Source organism: Erpetoichthys calabaricus, chromosome 11, assembly GCF_900747795.2.
Source record: "Erpetoichthys calabaricus chromosome 11, fErpCal1.3, whole genome shotgun sequence".
Lineage (NCBI taxonomy): Eukaryota > Metazoa > Chordata > Cladistia > Polypteriformes > Polypteridae > Erpetoichthys > Erpetoichthys calabaricus.
In genome coordinates this window covers 72,591,826-72,617,924 of record NC_041404.2, presented here as the reverse complement: position 1 = coordinate 72,617,924, position 26,099 = coordinate 72,591,826, and the positions used below count along the sequence as shown (strand labels likewise).

Here is a 26,099-nt window from a genome sequence, read left to right as displayed (position 1 = left end):
CGACTCCAAGTATACTATAAGGAAATTAGGCTCAATGGAATAAAGCTGCAGATGCACATTTCATATCATTTTCAGAGAATGGTGTTTACCTGAAACCTACCTATGGATAGCAAACAACAATGCTAGAGCTGCCACAGTTTTCTCTCCTCCAGACAAATTGTCCATGGGCCGGAAACGCTTCCCTGGGGCCACACAGTTATAATTAATGCCGTCCAGATATGGTTCTTCAGGGTTCTCTGGACCCAGAAAAGCCTGACGTGAAACAATAAGAATGGCTGAACATAAAGAACAGTAGAGCAGTTTTCAGTTTTTTTTTTTCCTTGATATGTATTATATACCTGTGCACTGCTGTTCCTTGAAAGTGCCTTGTAGATTTCATCTATGTTGGTAGCCACTGACTCAAAACATGCATTAAAGCGGTCAAAGCGTTCCTTCTTGATTTGTTCAAATGCCTGCTTGGCCTTTTTTGCTCTTTTTCGAGCAGCTTCGAACTCTGTAGAGTAAAAAGGATTGTTAAAAAAAAAAAATAAGGGAAATTATACAATAGAAAGAATGGATATATAATCACGAAAGAGAAGGTGAACAGCAAACTGTTTATGTGCTACTTCACTCAGATTTTTAGACTTTAGTTACAGTGTTAAAATAATTTCTATTTCTGCATATAGTACCATCACTCGTCTCCTGGAACTTGTCCCGGACACTTTCTAGTTTCTCCATAGCCTTCATATTAGGGGCAGCAATCCTCTGCAGAACACTCTGTTGTTCATTTAGTTTTTGCTGCAGAGTATTCATTTCTGCCTTAATCTCATCTTCTGTCTGAAGATCCTATAAAAATAAACATTGAGTGTCAACACATCAGACGTATGTATAGAAAAATAACAGCAGAGAGAAGAAAAGATAATCAGTTACTTTTAGATCTTCAGATAAGTCACTATAGTCAATCTCAATCAGAGCTTCTTTGGCTAGTACAGTGCTAGATGTCTTCTGAGAGCTGCTTGCAGATTCCTCCCCTTGAGAGACACTCTAAGGAATGACACAGAGACAAAACTACAGTAAGGCTTAAAATATTGTCAGTTTAGTCTTCAGTGCCCGCCTAAAAACTTTGTAAATATTAGGCTAAATTAAATCTATAGGCTACTGCATCAAAGTAAATGACATGTTTTTTTTGTTTTTTTTATAAAAACAATTTAAGCATCTCCTCCCTTCAAACAAAATTACTGTCATACTGATACTATACCTCCTCTTGGCTAATATCATCCATGGTACCAGATTTCAGTGGAAGCTTAATGTCCTGCATTTTACAGGCTTGCAATAGATTATGTCTGTCACTACGCTTCTGCTCCAACTTTGTTTCAATAGCCGTAACCTCTTTCTGCAGCTGGGTCATCTCTCTGCGAGTAAGAGAGGGTAAAAAATTTGATTCAACCATTGCCAAAGTACGTGCAAACATAATGCAAATTTATTATTAACCTTAAAAAGAAATCTTAAAAAAAGAAGAATGAGCAAATGATTAACCAACTTGTTTGCACCCCCCAATTTTTTCCTAATTTCTTCCATTTCGTGGTTCTTGTCAGAGACTTCTGATTTTTTCGTCAAGTGCTGGTTTTTAAGATCCTGAAGCTGTGCCATAGTTTCATCAATGATTTTCATATGTCTTTGTTCTTCCTAAATAGCAAATGTTAAAAATACCATGTTAGAAGCCATCTCAATTTGTTTAAGAATGGGACAAGGAACTGGCCACATTTATTCGTGCTGTGGTCATGTTTTCTATACAAACTCCCAATTTCATGCCTAAACTTCTCATCTCATAATAAGAACAGGAGAACAGAGGAGACTATTTAAAATGAGATGCACTTATGCAGATTAATCAATTCAAGCCTTACAAAGTAGTTGTACTCGTTTCTTAACTCAGACTACATTAACTACATTAGAAAAAACAAAAAATACCAGCAAATACGAAGATGTAATACTTTGTAGCGAAGATGTAATCTAACAATACCACAATTTACCACAATCTTACCAACAGCACCACAACTTTATATGGGTTAGCACTTCAAATCACTGGATAATCCAGGAGTACAATTGTATTAATTCAGAACTATCTTCTATGTTATGGAGTCAGTTTTACAATATGCAACTTATATAGCTAAGTTGAAAAGTGCTAGTTGCCTTAATCATCTTCCACTAAAGGACAAATACTGAGGAGTGGAAATATTAATTCCTTAAGATTTGGCTGTACTATACACTTTATAAATGTAGTAGACAAGTTCACCATAAGTGCTAAAATAATTTAGAGACACCTGTGGACCACAGTTTCTGCAAAGAATCAAGTTGAAATATATAAGGATGTAAAAAAAGCCTAAGAAAAACTCACTTTTTTCATTTTTTCTATCTCATTTTCATCCTTCTTTACAGTCTGCTCCCACATGTGCACCTTTTCTTGGTCTTCCTTCAGCTGGTTCTTCTCAAAGTCCAGCTGGATCCCAAGTCTAGTTTTCTGAGTTTCAAATTCAAGGCTAAAGAGAATGAAGAATAAGGAAATCGTTTATTATGACTAGTCTTAGAATTTTTAATTTTTTTCCCCAAACAAAACAAAATTGCAACACACCAGCTTACCGTTTCTTAGCGATTTCATTTTGTCTCTTAACCTTCTCTTCCTCAAACTCACGAATATTACGAACACCAATTTCTTTGCAGAAATCCAAGAATACCTCATCTTCCACCTAAAATAAAACCAATAAGGCTGACCTGAAGGGCTTTGAAACATTATTTTTAAGTAATGTTTAAAAGTCAAGCAAGCCTTGTCTACATGTACTCAGTTTTAGTTGAAATGTAGGTCAGCTATATTAGTTTAGTACAGCAATACAGAAAAGAAATTTTCGAAGGAGTTACCAGGTTCATCCTATCACGCAGTTCCTTTATCTCTCTTTCACGTGACTGGATGATTCTTTTAATGTCATTGATTCTTGGCCCAAAGTTGGCTAGTTCACTCTCCAGCTTGGATTTTTCCTGAAAATATGAAACAAAATATATGTGGATGTGTTTATGTTGTCTACAATACTGTGATGAAATCCACAAGACTTAATTCTACCAATTTTTTGTAACGGGCAAAGTGGCCTAGGATTTGGAATCCCAACGAACAGGACACCGGTTAATTCAAATAGTAAACATTCCTCTGCTTTAACTACATAAATAAATCTGTAAAACTATAAATGTGTGCACGTCTTCAAAATTAATTTTTCGATGCAGAGGAGAGCATAACATAGATTATTTAACTCTAACGTTTAAGATATATGGCAGTTGCATTAAGCCATAGAATTACAACATAAAATTTAAATTAACCAGCTCAAATCTATGGATCATCTTAAACATATACCTGCATGTTAAGAGCAAGGTGTCTGGTCTTTGTCTGCTCCAAATCGCTCTGAGAGTACTTCAATCTCATCTGCAATCCATGAGCCTGTGACTGAACCTGCCGGAGTTCTGCCTCCTTGCGTTTGGCCTTCATTTGCTCCTGTTGGCAGTCAAAAACGCAAACAACCCCCAGATAAGCAATCAAACACAACATGTGTGGCAAACAAGTAAATTAAATCAAAACTTCACAAAAGACTAGTTAGAGGCTCCTAACCTCTAAACATTTCTGTATATAGCCCTGGTATATTGTCATAATTATAAATTAGTGAAATATTAGGTGCAATATAACATTGGTCTTCTTTATGTCTCCAGATGAACTGTAAAAGAGGGCACTAAATAATAAGATGATTTTTACAAAAACTGCTATAACTGAGAACATCCCCAATAGCTACGAACACTAATGGGAATGAATATTTATGACCTTCCCATCACAATATACATAAAAACCAGACCTTCTCAATTAGTTATGATTAAATAACCAGTTAATAATTCGGCTTGCACTAGCTGTTAATTATGTTACTGGCTTCTTCTAATCCTACCAGCTACTCAAAATTTCCATCCCAGGAATTGAAGTTCACATCACACCAACACTTCATTTCTTTGCTGAATTGAAAAAAGGACACCCTCTTGAACCTCCCAATTTTGTAATGCACTTCTTGATTTAGCAGGGACAAATTCTTCTAACACACCCAGAAGTATCATAAATTGGACGCTATATTTCATTACCTTAAGAAATAAACTCAGCATAAGGTAGGATTAAAAAGCGAGGTAAAGATTATGAAAAATCTAAGTGTTAGTCATAATACCTTCAATTCCTCTGTAAGTTTCTCTTTTTTGTCCTTTAACTTATCAACTGCTTTTTCATCCCACCTCCTAGCTTTTGCTTTGAGGTCACTGGCACCCCCTGAAATAACACCAGACTTCTGAAACAGGGTTCCATCAAGGGCAACAGTCTAAAGAAACAAAGAAAATGAACTTTAACCCTTAAATAATGCTAATGCCAAAAAATGCAAAACAGGTTAATGGCCACAAGGACACACAAATATCAGACTTACACACATACACAAATGAATAATCTAATCTTACCTTATGTCTATGAGGCCCACCAAATGCAATCCTACGAGCATCCTCCACATTCTCACAAACAAGAGCATTTCCACAGGCATACTGAAGTGCTTTTTTGATGTGGGGTGGCTCATATCGGATGACATCAATCACCAGCTTTGCACCTCGCAATTCTCTCAACTTTTCATCAGTTGGTTTGACCTGTAATCAGGAAATAAGAATGAAGTTGAAGATAGTACAATTACTTTTATTTTTTTTTAAAGATCAAACATTTTTTTTATACATATAAATAGCTGTTGTAAAAAAAAAAAAAAAAAAAGATATACAGATTGATCTTAACCCTTAAATTGCCACATACTTGGGGGTTAATGCACCCCTGGACGCCAAATACTTTTTTTGCTGCACTTTTTAACTCTTTTAGGGCAGATGTCGACTTTTGTCGACAGGAGGGGTTGAAGGCGAATGTCGACAAATGTCGACATCCAGGGATAGAGGGCGACAATCAGCTGTTAATGGCGACAAATCTCACTGTCACGTCACAGGCATTCCCTCTGTGCTTGGAGGAATGCTAGACTCGTTGACTCGGCAACTAAACCTTGCGTGTGCGTGAGTTGCGAAATGTAAACAATGGCAAGATGGCACCGACATGTGAAAAGGGAGCGAAGGAAGTGCAGAAAAGAAAACACTTGGCAGACGATGTTTTGCACATTATTGCGGAGTCGGACTCTTGATTTTTCAGAATCGGATTTTATTGGCAGTGATCAGGAGATCGAGCAAGAGAGTAAGAAGCCGGCATCAGCTGATCAGACACCAGCCGATGCCGCGCCAGCGGATCTGCTGCCAGTTGAGTGCCTTCGCGCAGCCGATGCATCTACGGCAAGGTTCGCATGAGATAAATACACAGACATTGATCCATTGAGAGCCGATCTGGCTACCGGAGTTTACAAGACGGCATGGCTTGCTGTTGGACACGACAGATCACCAGCTGCTGTACTTCAGGCTGCTCTCTCCTGATGCTGCTTTTCAGCTACTGTCAGACGAGACAAACAGGAAGGCAGAGAATTTTTTTGAATCGCGGGCTGTGTATGCATCGCATTCTCGTTTTTCAAAGTGGAAACCCACAACAAAAGACGAGATGAAGCGCACTGTGGCATTACAAATAGAGATGGGACAGAACTGGTGATATAACTTCAGGGAGCATTGGTCCAAACGTGTTTTGTCCCGTGGTGGCTTTGGACAGGTTATGCAGCGTGGTGATAGGTACGTGATGCTGCAAAGTTTTATTCACTTCTGTAATAAACAGAAGCAAATCCCATGGGGTGAGCCAGGCTATAATGCCATACATAAAGTTCATAAAGTTTCAGAAGATGAAAAGAGGTGACAATATGGTTTTCATGCAGGCAGAAAACTTGGTGACAGTGGCATGGCACGATGGCAAAAGGGTGACTTGTCTCTCTACAGTACACACTAACAATATATGTGAGAAAGTGCAGCAACAGACAATTGAAAAATAGGCACCAAAGCAACACATATTGTAAGGAGTGCAATGTGGCAATGACTGAAATTGGCTGTTTTGAGCGAGATCAGACTTTGCAGGACTTTGCTGTGTTAAATGTATGTGAAATCATAGAGTATGCAGGCTCATACAACATGCAAGACAGTAACATTTGTCAAAAGTAAATATTTTTTGTTGATTTGATATGTTAAACAATTGCTTTGTGTTCTTTTTTAAAAAATGTTAGTTTTTGGAAAAATATTCAGCCCTGGGAGAAAAGAAACAAAAAAAAAAAAATTAGCCCTAAAAGAGTTAAGTAAACATCACAATTCACAAAGAAAATGTGAAATTTTAATGGAACACATTTTTTTTCATGCAAAGAGCATCACAATAACTGCAACACTGATCATTTTACACACTGGCAATGAACTGTAAAACTATTAAACTACTGCAACAATCTATTATTATATGTAGAAGGTGCAACTGACGCTATTGATGAAATTCAGTAAATCACCGATCCAACTGCACTTGAACTGGCTGCACACAAGCACACACAGGTAAGCGCTGATGCTCGCAGGCTAGTCTAGTACAGCGGCTGAATCCCAGGTACAGTGATGCTGCAGTTCTACTGGGACCGGCAGTGGTCATAAGCTGGCTGCTCAACGAATATATGGCACAGACTGATCAACTCCGGCATGCTGGCAAATTGCACTGGAAAGCGACTATAGCTGGTTGCGGCGTTCAATGAATGTACGTCGCCGAATATACTCGGCTCCGGCATGCTGGCAAATTGCATTGGGAATGGATTATAGCCGGTTCGGGCGGTTTAAGGGTTAAGATAAAATAATATTCTTAAGTGCGGTACTTCACCTCCAAGTAGTCCAGTGGCAGAAATGTCTCTGGCTCTCCCCGTTGCTCTTTGATGTACTGAATGCAGTCCCTTCCAGTTTTCTCTGAATCCACAATGATAGCATCCATGTTTTTACCCAGGACTTTAGTAACAGCAATCTGATATTTCTTCTGTGTAGGCTGACACAAATCGATTAGCCGGCCATACTGTGTAGAGACAGGGAGCATAAAAATCGTTGAATAATAGACATATATTTTAAATTAGAAACACAGAACTTTACATATTGCATTATGTAACAAGACCTATAGTACCCAAAAACATAATAACAGCTTATACTATTTCATCATCATAGCTGAAACAAATACCAATCTTAAGCAAGTCCGTTCTCACCACAGAGCCAGGGTAGAGCCTCTTAATGCTTTCCATGATCTCTGCTTTGCGCTGTTGCCTGCTGCTCTCCTGCCGGTCAATTCTCGCATCACCTAGCTGCTCCATGACCTGGTTCAGTTCCATATTGATTTCATCAATTCGCCTTTTAGCCAGTTCCACTTCTTCTGTCAGTTCTTCCTCCAGCTTTTTCTGCTCATCAAGAGACTGCCTAAATTATGACAAGGAATACACATGAAAAGGAAGCAGTGCAAGGAAAAAGGAATGCAAAATGAATGCAAGGGAGACACTCGCCTGCTGGTAGCAATGTAATCTTCAAGTTTCTCTATTCTCTTTTGATTTTCTTCAATCTCTCTGATCTTTTGTTTTATTTTTGCCTGGAATAAAGAAAATAAGCAAAAGAAGGTAGGTTAAAAACATTAACACCATATAAAACTGCACATTAAATATGAAAAAAAGAAATTCAGTAAGATATATCTGGCAAATAACACAAATGCTGCTGAAGATTCAAAGGTCTAATTCAGATATTATTACTTGATTTATCCAAGCACAGCTTCATGTCTCACATGGGGCACTATACACATGGTATAAATCATGTAGCAGAGACCCTCTAAGGCATCTTAAGACTGCCCTGAAAAACCATAAGCACAATTAATGCACTAAAACCAAAGACGGCTGACAAAACCAAGCAACAAGAAAATAATTTACCTCTGTTTCTATTTTCTTCCTCTCTTCTAGGTCAAGTCGGTCCTGGTCTGCCTTTTGATCACGATTGAACTTTTCTAACTCCTGGGCAAGTGTGGCAGCACGTTTACTGGCCTCTTCTTTAAGTCGATGATATTGTTTAACCTAAAGATGAAAAAATGACTAGAGACTTATCATGGTTGGTATAAGAAGTTTACATAGTGGATGTAACTGTCTATTAGACAGATGGCAGCTCCTGCCTATAAAATGCATTCACTACATTTAGACTTCACATTTTGTGTAAACATGGAATCTCTTGTCTCAACACATGCAAACATTTAATGCAAATCCATGAAAAGATTAAAGAAAATGTTTGAAGAAAAGAAAAAAAAAAAAAAACACCACTGAAAATTTAAATACCAGTAAAGAGGTAAATTTTCAAGGCAAGTTTAAAAATTACCCAAAACATCATAAAACCATTACCAACAAGTATGCATAGTTTAATGTATTTGAATTTTTTTTGTACATACGCACATTTCCAGTTTTGTCTGTACACCATGTTTTAATAGGAATTCTACTAACAACATTAGACATGAGGCCCCAGAACCAAACCCAACAGAGCACCTTTGGGATGTGGTAAAACAGGTGAGTCACACCATGGATGTGCACACAGAAAAATCTGCAGCAACTGTGTGCTGTTATCATGTCAATATATACCAAAATCCCCAAGTTCTGAAGTCAAAAGGGGGTCCAAACAAGTACTAGTGAGCTGTACCTAATAAAGCCGCCAGCGAGTGAGTGTGTGTATTTTATATATATATATATATATATAAATAAATAATATATATTATATATATATATATACATTTTACCATTACTTATAAACATCAGGTGCTCTTTTATAATCCTAGAGATACACATCAGAAATCTCAAATGGGCACAAGCAGCATATCTTATCCATATGTTGTGTCATTTTTGCCACCAAAGCAACAATCATTAAACAGTGCAGAATACTGCATAAGGAGTATTGCAAAAAACAGCTCCCAATTAATTGTAGACACGATTTTGCACCTATTTCTTCTATGTATTTTTTTTAAGTAACAGCTCAATGTAATGCATCTTTTAAGGAAGCATATTCATACCATTGCTGAATTTGGCTTTTACTTTGCATACACCTACATATTTTCCCCATCAGCAATGGGAATAAAAGGCAGGAACTAATGCTTGATAGCATACTAGTTCATTGAATGGCACATACACGCTATAACACACTTAATTCTGCTATTTTAACATGCATGTATTTCGTATGCAAACATGTTATTAATGACACATCAACTTCACAGTACCCATGAATTTAGAACAGTGGTTAGTGTCATTTACATCTGAATTAATGTACATAACACTCTAAATATATTTATGTATGCAGTAGGATTTTGATTTATCTAGTCCTCTTAACCACCTATTTAATACATGAAAAATACAACAAAGTGCTGAGGTGGTGTTGTTATTAAGGCATATTTTACAGTTAAACTGTCATAAGAAGGTATTTTATTGACACAACTAGTAAATTTACGTGTACTAGTATGACAATCTTTGATGATGTTTATTATTTCCCAGGTAGGAAAAGTTAAGTAGATTATCTGCCATACTTACTTGGTTCTCCTCCAAGGTAAGATCCTGTCCTTGACTCTGGGCCTCTTCCTCCATGCGTTCCTCAAACTCTTGCCTGGCCTTCTCCACAGCTCCCATCTCCTTTTCCAACTCATCCATGTCCGCTTTGCGCTTCTTATATTGCTTTTGAGCATTCTGCAAGGATTTGCGAGCTGCTTCCAGCTTCTTGATTTTGTGTGATGTGTTCTCCTTGGCCTTTATGTACTGAGGGCGCTTCTGGTTCAATTCAGAATCTTTCTCTCTGTGTAAATCAAATACACCATTATTCAATGTGTTGAAAGTTTGTGTATTCATTTAACTTTACTGCATTATTCATCTCTGAATCTCACAATGTATATTATGTACACTTCAACTGAAGTCTGTCCAAAAAAGACTAAAGCAGTTATCCAACACAAGAAGATCCAAAAAATAAAGTAGCCAGTGGGAAGAAAAGGTAGGATTTCAAAGACTAACTTTTTTTAATAACTCTCCAAAGCTCTCATGTCATAATGCAAGTATGCATCAATGTAAGTGCCTCTCTCTTTTTTAAAAAGTATTTTACTGTTGTTCAAATTGTGACACATTTGAGGTACAGCTCTGTGAAGGGTAGGCAAGTAAGCTGGCAAGGTCTGGAAAAGGGAGGCAAGATGGCCTGCCTTCAGTTTTATGTAGGGAAAATTGTAATTTTAAGTTTGGTGTGGATTTTTTGGCATTTACAGTTAGGTCCATAAATATTTGGACAGAGACAACTTTTTTCTAATTTTGGTTCTGTACATTACCACAATGAATTTTAAACGAAACAACTCAGATGCAGTTGAAGTGCAGACTTTCAGCTTTAATTCAGTGGGGTGAACAGAACGATTGCACAAAAATGTGTGGCAACTAAAGCATTTTTTTAACACAATCCCTTTATTTCAGGGGCTCAAAAGTAATTGGACAAATTAAATAACTGGAAATAAAATGTTCATTTCTAATACTTGGTTGAAAACCCTTTGCTGGCAATGACAGCCTGAAGTCTTGAACTCATGGACATTACCAGATGCTGGGTTTCCTCCTTTTTAATGCTCTGCCAGGCCTTTACTGCAGCGGCTTTCAGTTTCTGTTTGTTTGTGGGCCTTTTTGTCTGAAGTTTAGTCTTCAACAAGTGAAATGCATGCTCAATTGGGTTAAGATCAGGTGACTGACTTGGCCATTCAAGAATTTTCCACTTCTTTGCTTTAATAAACTCTTGGGTTGCTTTGGCTGTATGTTTTGGGTCACTGTCCATCTGTATCATGAAACGCCGCCCAATCAATTTGACTGCATTTAGCTGGATTTGAGCAGACAGTATGTCTCTGTGAACACCTCAGAATTCATTCGGCTGCTTCTGTCCTGTGTCACATCATCAAAAAACACTAGTGTCCCAGTGCCACTGGCAGCCATGCACACCCAAGCCATCACACTGCCTCCACCGTGTTTTACAGATGTTGTGGTATGCTTTGGATAATGAGCTGTTCCATGCCTTCTCCATACTTTTTTCTTGCCATCATTCTGGTAGAGGTTGATCTTGGTTTCATCTACCCAAAGAATGTTTTTCCAGAACTGTGCTGGCTTCTTTAGATGTTCTTTAGCAAAGTCCAATCTAGCCTTTCTATTCTTGAGGCTTATGAGTGGCTTGAACCTTGCAGTGCACCCTCTGTATTTACTTTCATGCAGTCTTCTCTTTATGGTAGACTTGGATATCGATACGCCTACCCCCTGGAGAGTGTTGTTCACTTGGTTGGCTGTTGTGAAGGCGTTTCCCTTCACCATGGAAATGATTCTGCGATCATCCACCACTGTTGTCTTCCGTGGACGTCCAGGTCTTTTTGCGTTGCTGAGTTCACCAGTGCTTGCTTTCTTTCTCAGAATGTACCAAACTGCAGATTTTGCCACTCGTAATATTGTAGCAATTTCTCGGATGGTTTTTTTCTGTTTTCGCAGCTTAAGGATGGCTTCTTTCACCTGCATGGAGAGCTCCTTTGACCGCATGTTGTCTGTTTACAGCAAAATCTTCCACATGCAAGCACCACACCTCAAATCAACTCCAGGCTTTTTATCTGCTTAATTGATAATGACATAACGACGGACTTGCCCACACCTGCCCATGAAATAGCCTTTGAGTCAATTGCCCAATTACTTTTGAGCCCCTGAAATGAAGGGATTGTGTTAAAAAATGCTTTAGTTTGCCTCACATTTTTATGCAATTGTTTTGTTCACCCCACTGAATTAAAGCTGAAAGTCTGCACTTCAACTGCATCTGAGTTGTTTCATTTAAAATTCATTGTGGTAATGTACAGAACCAAAATTAGAAAAAAGTTGTCTCTGTCCAAATATTTATGGACCTAACTGTATGAGCAACTTTGTGCTCGCCTAAAACTGGCTTGAACATCATTCCAGGAGCCCTGTCAAAGACAAGAAGTCCAACTTCCAGTTATAAGATTTTTTAGAGAAAAGCCAAGCAAAATGACACCTTTTATTGGCTAACTAAAAAGATTACAATATGCAAGCTTTCGAGGCAACTCAGGCCCCTTCTTCAGGCTCTTGCTGCAGCAGATCCCTTATAAGACAACAGTCAAAGTAAACTGCTGTGTAATAGGGAAGGGTTTACACAAGCATCAAATGGACAAGGTGGGGGAGGTGCTTGCATATCCCTGTCCCGAAACACAGAAGTAGGTTTGTGCCTTCATCTGGCTCACTGTGTATTACAGGTGGTTCATTCCCAATTTTGCGCATTGGGCCACCCCCTCACTAGCTTGACAAAGGGCAGAAAAATTGTAGTGTTGTCTAGACCGACACCTGTGAGAGAGGTTTCGCAGACGTAAAAGCCACTTTATCATCATTCCCGGTTGTGCACAATCCAGACTTTTCGAAGGAATTTATTCTGCAAACAGATGCTAGCGCTTTCGGTTTAGGAGCGGTGCTCTCACAATGTTTTGAGGGGGAAGAACACCTCATCACGTTTCTCAGCAGAAAGCTGCTACCCAGGGAGCAAAATTATTCGACTATTGAAAAGGAGTGTTTAGCGATTAAGTGGGTAGTCGAAGCCCTCCGTTACTATCTCTGGGGACAACAGAAGGATACGAATGGCCAGCTCACTTGGTGCTATCAGTTTGTAGGATTTTGCTTTTCATGTTCGCCACCGTCCCAAGGCTGCACACACCAATGCCGACATTCTTTCCCGCCTAGCCAAGCCTGGCTTGTAAGGTTTCTAAAATCTTTTGGGACTCCCCATCAATGGGACAATACGCCGAAAAGCATCCCGAAGCACTATCACCGCGTCTATGGAAGACAGCTTATTGGTTGCCAGGGCAATCGCAGGCTCCCAACGTTGCAATGGCTCGCTGCAAAAGCAAATCTGAACCGACCGCGGTTGCACTATATGCACCATCATTGATGGTTGATGCAAGGAACATTATAAATGCAGGGAACAGTATTGCTTGGCCACTAACCTGGCCATGACACTGCCTGAGTTTTGTGGCTATGTATAGGAGAGTGGTAGATCCCACTACAATAAATAACCGTGTTGTTCCTGTTTCAAGTGGAAAAAAGCTGGTTTTGCTAAAGTACTACGATTGAGCCTCGTGTTTTGGGGTGCAAGACAGGGAATCCCACATCACAAAGTAATAAGCTGGTTAAGTTTACAGATGGTACCAAGATAGGTGGACTGGCAGATAATATGGAGTTAATTAAATCATTACAGAGGGACTTGGACAGCATACAGGTCTCGCAGATTTGTGGCAGATGAAGTTTAACATCAATAAATGTAAAGAATTACACATAGGAAGTAAAAAATCATTAGGTTTGAATACACAACGGAAGGGTCTGAAAATCGAAAGTACACCTTATGAGAAGGATTTAGGAGTCGTAGTGGAAGTTATCAAATTCCAGTGTTCAGAAGCCATTAAAAAGGCTAACAGAATATTAGGTAATATAGCACGGTGTGTACACTACATGTCCAAGGAGGTTGTGCTCAAGCTTTGTAATGCACTGGTGAAGCCTCATCTAGAGTACTGTGTGCAGTTTTGGTCTCCAAGCTACAAAAAAGGACATGGCAGCACTAGAAGAGGCCAGGAGAAGAGTGACTAGGTTTAACTCCTGAGCTACAGGGAATGAATTATGAAGAAACATTAAAAGAGCTTGAGCCTTCTTAGTTTAAGCAAAAGAAGATTAACAGGTGACTTGATTCAAGTGTTTAAAATTATGAAGGGAATCAGTACAGTGGATCGAGACTGTTATTACAAAATGAGTTCATCAAGAACACGGGGACACAATTGGAAACTTGTTAAAAGGTAAAATTCACACAAATATTAGTACGTTTTTCTTTACAGAGAACCACAGACACTTGGAATAAGCTACCAAGTAGTGTGGCAGGGAGTAAAGACTTCAGGGACTTCTAAAAACTCAACCTGACGTTTTTTTTTCTTTTTGGAGAATTAAGTGAATAGGACTGGCGAGCTTTGCTGGGATGAATGGCCTGTTGTTGTATAGATTGTTCTAATTACAGTCACCACTCCAGCTGCCCCCTTTGTTAATTAAGTGTGCTAGTGAAGGCTCCAAAGCCATTGAAGTTGTCATATTAAAACCTGTGAGTGGGTGGAAACAGGGCTGCAACAGGAAGTGCATTCGCAATTCAGGCTGTAGAACTGATAGCATGAAAAGTAAGTACTGAAGTCATTTTAAAATGTTAAAATTGATACTTATTGATATTTGATACTTTTGAAAACCCTACATTATACATAAACAAAGCAAGTAATTCTCACTTGATTTCCTTTTCCACTGTTTGTTGCTCTCGCATCAGACGTCCCAATTCTTTCTTCTTTTCTTTCAGTTCCTCTTCAACCCGATCCATTTTCTTTCGATCCTTTTCAATTTCCTTGTTACGCTGGACTAGTTCCTTATTCAATTTTTCAATTTCACTTTCATTATGGTACAGTTTAAAAAGCTGCAGCTGGATGTTAGCACGTACTAGCTCATCCTTCAGGCGTTGATATCGTTCAGCCTACCACAGCACAGACAGAATGAAGTTCAAGTGCAATGTAACAAAGACAATTATTAATCATAAATCTCAGTTACAGTTTTACTAAGACTTACTAAATAAACTACTATCACAATAAACAAAAACTCTAAGTACAAAACAGGATTATTATTGCTGCTATAGGTCTTATTATTAAATATAAAAAGCAAATATATTCATTAAAAAATCTAATTTTTTTCCCCAGTTGTCACTTTACCTCTTCTTTTTCCTGCTTAGCCTCCTTTCGCTCAGCAGCAATGTTCTTCTTACGATGATAATTGAACTGTGTGTCCTCTTCAGCCTTTACCATTTCTTTCTTTCTCTTATCATATTCTTGGGCAAGCTCACCAGAACGGGATATCTCCTCAAACAGTGCTGTCCTTTCCTTAGGGTTTTTCATGGCAATGGATTCTACTGCTCCCTAAAAACCATGATTAAGGATGAGGATAATGTTTTACTAGCGCTCACTTTTTTTGTTAAATGCTAGGAGTGAAGTTCTATGTGAACTAAATCATAAAAGTTGAAAGTTACCATCTGCAAATAGATCAGTAAATGTAATTCCCCTAAGTTGTGCATTGTTGCACAAGCACTGTACTTAAATGCAGTTTAATTCAAGTGTTAAAAGTCATATTGCTAAAAATAGTATTCATTCTTGCTCTGGAGGTAATAATGGAAGGCAGGCCGTTTCCAAGGGCAAAACAAACTCATTACCTGAAAGACAAGGAAGTTCCTGGCCTTGATGAGAATCCCTAACTTCTCAAGTTCTTCACTGTAATCACTCAGTCCTACTACTTTGTTGTTAATCCGATACTCTGAAGAGCTCCCTGCAAGAAAAAAGAAATGCATCTTGAGTCTGTAGGCACAACTGTCTCTAAATACAAATGAATAAGGTCTGGTGAACGTAAGCCATGAATTTGCTTACCTACGATTACACGACTGAAGCTCCTTTCTTCACCACTGTCTTCACAGTAAACCATGCTAACATAAGCACGGTTTGCGGCAGGCTTTCCAACTGGAGCTCCATGGATCAGATCCTTAAGGGTCTTCACACGCAGGTTGCTGGTCTTCTCTGCCAGCACAAAACTTATGGCATCCATTAAGTTGGATTTTCCTAGGTTATGATGAAACAAGAAGTTAAAAGTCAAGCAAGTGGGGGATGAAATAAATTCCTTCGTAAAAGGAACAATAGTTTGAAAAATGGAAACTATTGATCTTTACTTATTCAAGGAATCATGTGATTTATGTTCAATTATTCACAGTGTCTACAAATATTTATTTCTTCGATTCATTTGCTGAAGCCAAATAATCCAATTTTAGGATCACAGGGACCCAAAGTCTATCCCAGCACCAGGAACAAGGCAAGGACCAACCCTGATAGGATGCTATTTCATAGAAGGTAACAATCTCTTATATACCAATGCTCACAGGTTCTATAGTTAATTACAAAATATAATAAATACTGGCAGATTTTGAATCCTGCAATTAGGAAGCTTACAAATTATTAAAGTCATTGTATTTCAGAAATCAGAATATGGGGCTTTTACAAATGTTTTCTCCTTACACATTTTATTGCAAAAATACAATATAAACTGAAATAAACTGAGTTTGCTTCTCAGATCTAACACTCCTCGTGAAATAACTACTGAAAATAAAAAATACAATAAAAATGTGTTGGTGTGTCTGCTTTGTTATCACAATTCAAAACTAGGTCAATCACCACAAGTTACTTGCCTGTCTATTTGCAGTAGTTCAACAAATGTCAATACAGTAGACCCCCGCGAAGATGCGGTTCAGGGTTCGTGGCCTCAGTCGTTTGCAGGTTTTTCCTTAGAACCGCGAAGATACAGTTCAGGGTTCACGGCCTCAGTCGTTTGCGGGTTTTTCCTTACAACCTAACTAATAATTGTTAGCAGAAACCGCAAATATCCTCCGCAATTTTTTATGGCTTTTTTAAGTGGCAATACTGCACTGTAGAGAGAACAAGAAGCAACCGTAGAGGAAAACGCGGCTTGGTATGGTGAAAGTAGCCAATCCGAGAGCGTACTCTACTAGAATTTGAAACTGTAACTCCCAGCAGTCCTTGCAGTGGTCTTCTGCTGAGGGTGCAGGGGCTCTTGGGGTCAAAGGATGTCAGCGAGTCTTTGAAATAGGGGGCCGGTGACCAAAAGACAAAAAAAAAGTTTTTGTAGTTTGTGTTTCAAGTTCCTGTCTCTCTGCCTGCCTTCTGTTGGGTTACCAGTACTTATTCGTTTCGTCCTGGATCGTTTCATGGTTGGGGTCTGGATTGTCTGCCGTCTGCCTGTGTACATGAGGACTGTAGGTGGATTCATTGCTATCCTGTGAAGAAAGGAGAGCTCCTGAACCCATCCACCCATCTTCACCCATTCAGGAACTACCGGTAGGACTATCTTTACATTCCCATTCAACATGCGAATCTCTGGACTATCTATTTTCATCATTACATTTCATCCGTTGCCGTTTTTCATGGACTTTACTGTGTGTGTTTTGTTGGTGCTTTGTTGTATTTAATGTGTAATCGCCGTAAGGGAAACAGGGGTGGTATCGTTGTTTTCATTACATTCTTTATTTGCTGTTTGATTACCGGTTTGCTTTGTTTTTGTCTCTGTTTGTGAGTGTGTGCGGGTCGGGTCAAGGCTGGGTGCGTCCCTGGAATCTCCACCATAAAAATAAATAAATCACCGTCTTCTCGACGGTGTGAATCTTAGCGACACCGGACTGCTACAGTGTTATTCATTTCTCCTTGCTGCTGATTGACTGCTGCCCTGTGATGCATCTCCAGCTGAGTGTTCTCGTGTTTTCCGTTTTGTTCTTCTTAATCCTTCTTAAGCCGCCACAACCGGCTATACAGTAGTCGTTTCCCAGTGACATTTGCAAGCATGTAGGAGCCACTTATATTCAGCGACGTACAGTAATCCCTCGCTATATTGCGCTACGACTTTCGCAGCTTCACTCTATCACAGATTTTATATGTAAGCATATTTAAATATATATCGTGGATTTTTCGCTGGTTTGTGGGTTTCAGTGGACAATGGGTCCACTGAATGGGTTTTAATTTCTGGTACATGCTTCCTCAGTTGGTTTGCCCAGTTGATTTCATACAAGAGACGCTATTGGCAGATGGCTGAGAAGCTACCCAATCAGAGCACGTATTACGTATTAAACTCCTCAAATATATTGTGAGCAGGGGGGCTGTTCGCACCCCTAGAGGATACGGACGCTCCTCAAAAAACCCTGAAAGACTACCTTCATATTGCTCTCTTCCTTGCTGGGCTTACTTATGGCTGCTTTGTCAAGCGATATGCTTCCCGCACGGCGCTTCACATACTTAAAAGCCCAAACAGCACCTATTGATATTTGATTGTTTTCTTTTCTCTCTCTCTCGCTCTGACATTCTCTGCTCCTGACGGAGGGGGTGTGAGCAGGGGGGCTGTTCGAACCCCTTGAGGATACGGATGCTGGTCTAAAAAAATGCTGAAAGACTACCATCACATTGCTCCCTTCCTTGCTGGGCTTACTTGCGGCTGCTTTGTCAAGCGATATGCTTCCCACACGGCGCTTTGCATACTTAAAAGCTCGAACAGCACCTATCGGTTTTTGATTGTTTGCTTTTCTCTCTCTCTCTGACATTCTCTGCTCCTGACGCGCACTCCTTTGAAGAGGAAGATATGTTTGCATTCTTTTAATTGTGAGAAGGAGCACGTTTAAACTTTTGAAAAAGAAACAAATGTTTGATTGCAGTGTTTGAATAAAGTTCCTGTCTCTCTACAACCTCCTGTGTTTCTGTGCAAATCTGTGACCCAAGCATGACAATATAAAAATAACCATATAAACATATGGTTTTTACTTCGCAGATTTTCACCTCTCGTGGGGGGTTCTGGTACGCAACCGCCGCGATTGAGGAGGGATCACTGTACATTCACTGAACACTGCAACTAGCTATTGTCGGTTCCCAGTGCAATTTACCAGCATTCCAAAGCTGATCAGTTAGTGCCGTACATTCGTTGAGCAGCCAGCTCATGACCACTGCCGGCCCCTGCAGGACTGCAGCCTCACTGTCTCTGGGATTGAGCTGCTGCAGTAGACTGGCCTGCCAGCATCAGTGTTGGCCTCTGTGTGCTTGCGTGCAGCCAGTTCAAGCACAGCTGGCTCGGTGATTTACTGAATTTCATCCATTGCATCAGCTGCATCTTGTACATATTGTTCCAGCAGTTTTTTTACATAGTTTTTACAGTTCACTAGTAGTGTGTAAAATGATCAGTGTTGCAGTAATTGTGATGCTCTTTGCATGAAAAAATATAGGTGTTCCATTAAAATTTCACTTTTTCTTTGTGAATTGTGACGTTTACTTAAAAAGTGCAGCAAAAAAGAATTTGGTGTCCAGGAATGTATTTACCCCCAAATATGTGGCAGTTTAAGGGTTAAAGCCCCAAGATGCCGTCGAAATGCCCTGCACTTTCTAAGGCTTCTGGCAATGAAAACGCGCTTGCATGAGTTACAGTACATATAGCAGTAACATTGGCATTTTACATTTTAGCACTGTGGGTGACATATCAGTACAGTACTGTACAGTATACAGGTTTACCTTTACATTCTTTATTTTTAGGTAATGTATTAAGCTAAGGTTGAAATTAAATGAAAATGTTTTGGGGGCATATTTAGGGTTTAAACTATAAAAATAGGCATTTTTTTTTAACCATATCCATAATTCATGGATTTTCACACTTTGTGGGTACTCTAGGAACGTAACCCCCGCGAATTTCAAGGGTATACTGTACACTTGGTTGAAGCTTTTACTACTCAAATATGAAGCTTAATTCAAATTTAAAACAAAACTTAAGATAGACAAAAAGCAATCAAGAGAACTCTGAAATAAAGTTACTAAAATTATGAGATATCCTTAAATATTCCTTCGAACATTCTTAATTCCAATCCTATTAATTGGAAAAACCTTGACACAAATAAATCAATCACAATTTGGACTCTGAGTAGGCACTATGATGCTTTTTGTTATTGTCAAATTTATCACTACTAATTACAAAACAATGTACCTTTCCATTGTGCCGCACATACTAACATTTGATCTAAAGTTAGCTGGTGTCAGGTTCAATGGTTTCTTATTGTCCATTTCATATTTTTACTGCTTTGCGACCTCCCCCACCATAACTTATCACCTATGGGGAGAAGCAAAACCTTTAGAATCATCAATAATTTTGATCTATGGTTTTCGGCGGATCTCAACATTTTAGGGTCTCCTGATACAAAAAAACATTGATATCTCAATAATGGGTATGAGTGTGTGTCTGTCACAAATTCTTGGGGATGGTCTAAAATGGCTGGACAGAAAAATACCAAACTCGAAACTAAATCCTGTTATGAGATGACAATGTACTGATTAGTTTTTGAGTCAAATCATGCAAGAGAAAGAGGCAGTCTAGAGGAACCCTTAAATACCATAAAACTCTGCAATTATAAATTGTTCTTGTCAATTTAATTATAATGACCTATTTTATGATCAGAAAGATCAGCATCACAGAGGTAAATTATTACAGAAATGTTATGGAATAGTTCGGTTAACTTGGTTCCTAGAGCACAAAGCCTACTGACGCTCATGTCCGAATTTATTTTTGCCACGCTTATTTTAACTTCACCGGTTTGTTGTCTGGTACAAATTTTGTAATCGATATTGAACCCATTATCCATCCATCCATTTTCCAACCCGCTGAATCCGAACACAGGGTCACGGGGGTCCGCTGGAGCCAATCCCAGCCAACATAGGGCACAAGGCAGGAACCAATCCCGGGCAGGGTGCCAACCCACCGCAGGACACACACAAACACACCCACACACCAAGCACACACTAGGGCCAATTTAGAATTGCCAATCCACCTAACCTGCATGTCTTTGGACTGTGGGAGGAAACCGGAGCGCCCGGAGGAAACCCACACAGACACGGGGAGAACATGCAAACTCCACGCAGGGAGGACCCGGGAAGCGAACCCAGGTCTCCTAACTGCGAGGCAGCAGCGCTACCACTGCGCCACCGTGCCGCCCCTGAACCCATTATACTATAACAAACCCAAGACTAACAAGTTGAAAATAATATATATATATATATATATATATATATATATATAAATACTTTTTAAAAAACATGCTTATATTAAGTTAAAATGTGTACTAAAAAGTAAAACATAACTCTCTCACACATCACTCGTAAAATAAAAGCGGGGGCGCTTTTCATCAATCAACATTCAAAAAACACTTCTTAAAATCTTAGCAAAAGCACCCACACTTATTTTACGAGTGATGTATGAGAGACTTATATTAAGTTAACAACTGTACTTAAAAGTAAAAAATAAGCTTGGTTTTTAAAAAGTATTTTTTATACTTTACATCAATAATTTGAGACTGTTTTATCAAACTTGCATTTATATACCTATATTTTAATTCAATAGTTGTTGTTGCCGAGTGCACATGTACAAGTGCATCTCAATAAATTAGAATATCATCATCGTAAAGTTAATTTATTTCATTAATTCACTTCAAAAAGTGAAACTCATATTATATAGACTAGGGGGCTCCGCCCCCTGCTCGCTTCGCTCGCCAACCCCTGGTGTTGGGAATGACAAAGAGCGTGATGTATGAATGAGATATAGAATAGTGTGAAGGTGTAGATGATGCAAATAGAAAGCAAACAATAAAGTGTGTGGCACAGTGTAAAGGTTTATTTGAAAATTTCTTTGTACACGCCGTTTAAGTGTAAAAGGTAATTCCAGCTCAGAACTTGTAAGGTCATTTAAGATGGTTATTGTTGTGATCAGAGTCAAGTTTGTCAGAGCTTAGAAAGAGTTGTGTCTCTCCAGGAAGTAATGGAATGACTTGGGTATTAATGTTTTCCACATTAATATTTTTTTGGACATAATATAGTGCGTTGTGTTAAAAGGGGCATTTGGTCTAATGAGATTGCTGTTCCAAATGTCTCTGTAACTAAGTCGTCGCAGATAAAGGCTTGAGGAATTGTAATAATATGTGGCTGAAGTCCATCTGTATTGGTGAGTGTACCATCTCTCAGTTGTAATAAGCAATTGTTATGATCTGGTTCTGGACATCGTATCTTTTTTACTAACTGTATCTTTTGAAAGCAATGCCAATTGTCTGCGTATTTTAAGGTGCACTGAACAATAGCTGAGTGCATGGCATCTGGAAGAATAGCTAATCACTGTCTAAAATCTCCTCCTCATAAAAGTACCTTTCCTCCAAATGGAATATTATTATTCATAAACGTTTGTAGAAGTTTATGAATGGTGTTGAGTAAGTGACTTCATGCCATTGAACATTCATCAATAAACAACATTTTTTCAAGACGGATGTCACGTGCAGTGCCACCGTTAATGTTCATAGTGGATACCGATTTGTAGGATCTAATGCAGTTGTTAAAGATTTCACTTTCAGGTACATCGTTAGTTAGAAGCTTTTGTAGATATTCAGTATATGAATGTAAAGGAGCTGCGGTGGGTTGGCACCCTGCCCAGGATTGTTTCCTGCCTTGTGCCCTGTGTTGGCTGGGATTGGCTCCAGCAGACCCCCGTGACCCTGTGTTCGGATTCAGCGGGTTGGTAAATGGATGGATGGATGAATGTAAAGGAGGCAGTCTAATTTGACCCTTTTGACAACAACGTGTAAATGTATAACTTGTATTGCCAGTTGTTTCTTCAGGGAAGTGAACCGAATGAATTTTCCTGGTGTATGTTTTCCTTGTGTAGTTTGAGAGGCGCGTTGTTGCATGTGTAGTATTTGGGACGTGTTGTTTTGGAGCTGTAATCGATTTGCCTGTGCTGTGTGAGAAGCCCGTTGTAGCCATCGCTGCCATTAACGTATGTCTGAGACGGGAGGTGTTTCGTTTTGAATCCGTGCCTGTTGTGATGCAGCACTTTGATTGATAGTTTGCGTAATGTGGATCTAGGATGTAGATTTGTGCATATTTGCGTTGTTGATTTGTTTCAGGGTGCACTGTTCCAATGCGATGCAGTATTTGTGCACATATGCGAAAGCAGTATGGGCCATTGCCTTTTGGTGGCCTGATATTTACTCCGGTATATGCAAAAGCAAATGAACTATTGTAGGATCTAATGCAGTTCATAAAGTTTTTACTTTTAGGTACATCGTTAGTTAGAAGCTTTAGATGAGCTTTGCGTTTTTGGAGTCGAGACATTTTTTCTTTTAGAAATATGGATAAGTAATAAGGAGTATTGCACTCACTGTTAATATGGAGCCTTTTCTGCGGTTGAACGGTTAATAGTGCCTTATTGTAATGAGATCCACCTATGCTGCATAGCCGTCTATTTTCTTGTTTCTTTCGTGTTCGTGTGTTTGTTCCCGTTATCCTTTCCTTTTCGTTTTGTACCCGTGACCGTGTATTCATGACTTGTTTCTTTCTCAGCATGCGAAATATGGATAAGTAATAAGGAGGATCGCAGTCACTGTTAATATGTTTCCTTTTCTGCAGTTGAACGGTTAATAGTGCTTTATTGTAAGGAGATCCACCAATGCTGACACCTATGCTGTCTAGTGTGAAGGTGTTGATGTTCACTTTAGAATATGTGGCTTTGGGTGTCACTTCTTATGGATGTGTGTGTGTGGGGGGGGGGGGGGGGGGTTGAGGATTGTTGTCGCGCGAGCGTCTTCTTTCTTTTTGTGTTCCTGTGTCTTGTTGAATCCCCCTCTTTGTGTGTGTCCCGTCCCTTGCTTGTAGGGTCTGTGGGGTGGTTTTGTGTTCTTTTTTTTGTGTTCCATGGGCTTGTTGAATCCCCCTCTTGGTGTGTGTCCCGTCCGGTGCCTGTAGGGGGGGGGGGGGGGGGGCCTTGCTGTTGTGCGCGGGCCTCTTTTTTTTTTTTTTTTTTTTTTGGGTCTAGTTTCGTGTGCAATGTGTTTCGTGCTTTGCTTGCGTTTGAATACTTTTTTATGTGCCTTTTCCTTTTTTCGGTGCTCTTTGCGCCTCATTTCTCCATTTTTCCTGTGCTCACTCCTTTTTTCTGTGGTCTTGTCCGCCTCTCGCGGCCCCTCATCCGCCTCTCTCGCCCTCTTTTGTCCGCCTTTCTCGGCTCCTCAGCCGACTCTCGCGGACTCTTTTTGCGCCTGCGCAGTACGTCTTTTTGCAGCTACGGCCCATTGCCGGATGTGCCTGCGTCCATCATCCGGTTTAGCATTCTCGGTTAGTAATATGGATTCATTACGCACAGAGTGATATATTTCAAGTGTTTATTTCTTTTCATTTTACTGATTATGGCCTAGAGGTCATGAAAACTCAAAATTCAGTATCTCAGAAAATTAGAATGTTACATAAGACCAATTAAAAAAAAACAAAAAAGATTTTTAATAAAGAAATGTTGGCCTACTGAAAAGTATGTCCATGTACACACTCAATACTTGGTCGGGGCTCTTTTTGCATTAATTACTGAATCAATGTGACGTGGCATGGTGGCGATCAGCCGGTGACACTGCTGAGGTGTTATTTAAGGCCAGGATGCTTTGATAGCGGCCTTCAGCTCATCTGCATTGTTGGGTCTGGTGTCTCTCATCTTCCTCTTGACAATACCTCATAGATTCTCTATGGGGTTTAGGTCAAGTGAGTTTGCTGGCCAATCAAGCACAGTGATACCATGGTCATTAACCCAGGTATTGGTACTTTTGGCAGTGTGGGCAAGTGCCAAGTCCTGCTGGAAAATGAGGGAAGAGGGAAGTATCAAGTGTTCTAAAATTTCCTGGTAGACGGCTGCGCTGACTTTGGACTTGATAAAACACAGTGGACAAATACCAGCAGATGACATGGCTCCCCAAATCATTACTGACTGTAGAAACTTCACACTGGACCTCAAACAACTTGGATTCTGTGCCTCTGCACTCTTCCTCCAAACTCTGGGACCTTGATTTCCAAATGAAATGCAAAATTTACTTTCACCTGAAAAGAGGACTTTGACCCACCGAGCAACAGTCCAATCCATTTTCTCCTTAGCCTAGGTATGACGCTTCTGATGTTGTCTCTGGTTCAGGAGTAGCTTGACACAAGGAATGCAACAGTTGTAGCCCATGTCCCGGATTAGTCTGTGTGTGGTGGCTCTTGAAGCACTGACTGCAGCCACAGTCCATTCATTGCTTGTGCACCTTTTTCTGCCACATCTTTTCCTTCCTCTCAACTTTCCATTAATATGCTTGGAAACAGCACTTTGTGAACAGTGAAAAGCCAGCTTCTTTAGCAATGACTTTTTGTGGCTTACCCTCCTTGTGAATGGTATCAGTGACTGTCTTCTGGACAACTGTCAAGTCAGTAGTCTTCCCCATGACTGTGTGGCCTACTGAACCAGACTGAGAGACCATTTAAAGGCCCAGGACTCTTTTGCATGTGTTTTGGGTTAATCAGCTGTGTGGAGTGCAACACCACGAGTCTACAATATTGAACTTTCTCACAATATTCTAATTTTTTGAGATACTGAATTTTGGGTTTTCATTAGCTATATGCCATAATTAGCAAAATGAAAAGAAATAAATGCTTGATATATATCTCTCTGTGTGTAATGCATCTATAGATGAGTTTCACTTTTTGAATTGAATTACTGAAATAAACTTTTTGATGATATTCTCATTTATTGAGATGTGCCTGTACATGCCCCAGTATCCGATATCCCACTTCCATTTAATGAAAGAAAAAGTTTCACTTAGAGTATGTGGAAAGATGTCTGTAAAGAGAATAATTTATGAAGAAATGTCTTATTTAACAGAATTTAAGAATGATTATGACCCTTCTGTTAACATGCAAAATGTACAATATCTAGTGCAGGGGTGGCAAACTTCAGTCCTGGAGTGACGCAATGGCTGTAGGTTTTCATTCTAACCCTTTTCCTAATCAGTGACCAGTTTTCACTGCTAGTTAACTTCTTTTTCCCTTCATTTTAATAGCCCTGTTTTTAAGGATTCAGTGCTTTGAATTAATTATTTTCTTCACTAAATGACATCCAAACAGAAATCAAATGTGAAACAAGTCAACAGTTAACTGGCTAAACTGGGGCTTCAAACTCCAACTAATTTCACTCCAACCAGTTTCTTAATGAGAAGCCAATTCTTGCAGTTAATTAAACTCGTTATTTAATTCTATGGCTTGTTGCTGCTCTCATTCTGACACGGCAGACATTTCCATAACTGTTGATTTTCTGTTTTTTCTAAGAACACTGTCAAAATGTTTTGGGGACCTGACAGATCAACCTTACTGAAACGTTCACCTTTCTTTATTTTCAGATATTGTGTGATGGCCAAGGGTGAGCTGGTCATGTGGCACCTTGTTTTGTATCTTATTATTGTTTGGCAGGTAACTAAAGAAAAAGAAACAACTAAGGGGCCTGAATCAAGTTAATTAAAATTAAGGCAAAAGAAGTTAATTAGCAATAAAAACTAACGAAGAAGATGGTTAGAATGAAAACCTGCAGCCACTGCGACACTCCAGGGGC

General features: G+C 39.4%; 1 protein-coding gene across 1 annotated transcript in view; it reads right to left on the bottom strand.

Moving 5' to 3' along the window:
• The window catches only part of smc1a (structural maintenance of chromosomes 1A), a 37,759-nt gene that overhangs the window by 5,428 nt on the left and 6,232 nt on the right, over positions 1-26,099 (bottom strand). Inside the window, exons 2-22 of the mRNA XM_051933324.1 lie at positions 15,503-15,691; positions 15,292-15,404; positions 14,798-15,001; positions 14,327-14,565; positions 9,549-9,807; positions 7,920-8,060; positions 7,502-7,588; positions 7,215-7,418; positions 6,845-7,030; positions 4,501-4,680; positions 4,221-4,367; positions 3,377-3,514; positions 2,893-3,009; positions 2,617-2,723; positions 2,375-2,516; positions 1,520-1,665; positions 1,238-1,391; positions 910-1,023; positions 669-825; positions 339-493; positions 101-252 (exon numbers count right to left, since the gene is read on the bottom strand). Of these exons, the coding sequence (XP_051789284.1) occupies positions 101-252; positions 339-493; positions 669-825; positions 910-1,023; positions 1,238-1,391; positions 1,520-1,665; positions 2,375-2,516; positions 2,617-2,723; positions 2,893-3,009; positions 3,377-3,514; positions 4,221-4,367; positions 4,501-4,680; positions 6,845-7,030; positions 7,215-7,418; positions 7,502-7,588; positions 7,920-8,060; positions 9,549-9,807; positions 14,327-14,565; positions 14,798-15,001; positions 15,292-15,404; positions 15,503-15,691 (3,331 nt within the window). The remainder of the gene's footprint in view (positions 1-100; positions 253-338; positions 494-668; positions 826-909; positions 1,024-1,237; positions 1,392-1,519; positions 1,666-2,374; positions 2,517-2,616; positions 2,724-2,892; positions 3,010-3,376; positions 3,515-4,220; positions 4,368-4,500; positions 4,681-6,844; positions 7,031-7,214; positions 7,419-7,501; positions 7,589-7,919; positions 8,061-9,548; positions 9,808-14,326; positions 14,566-14,797; positions 15,002-15,291; positions 15,405-15,502; positions 15,692-26,099) is intronic.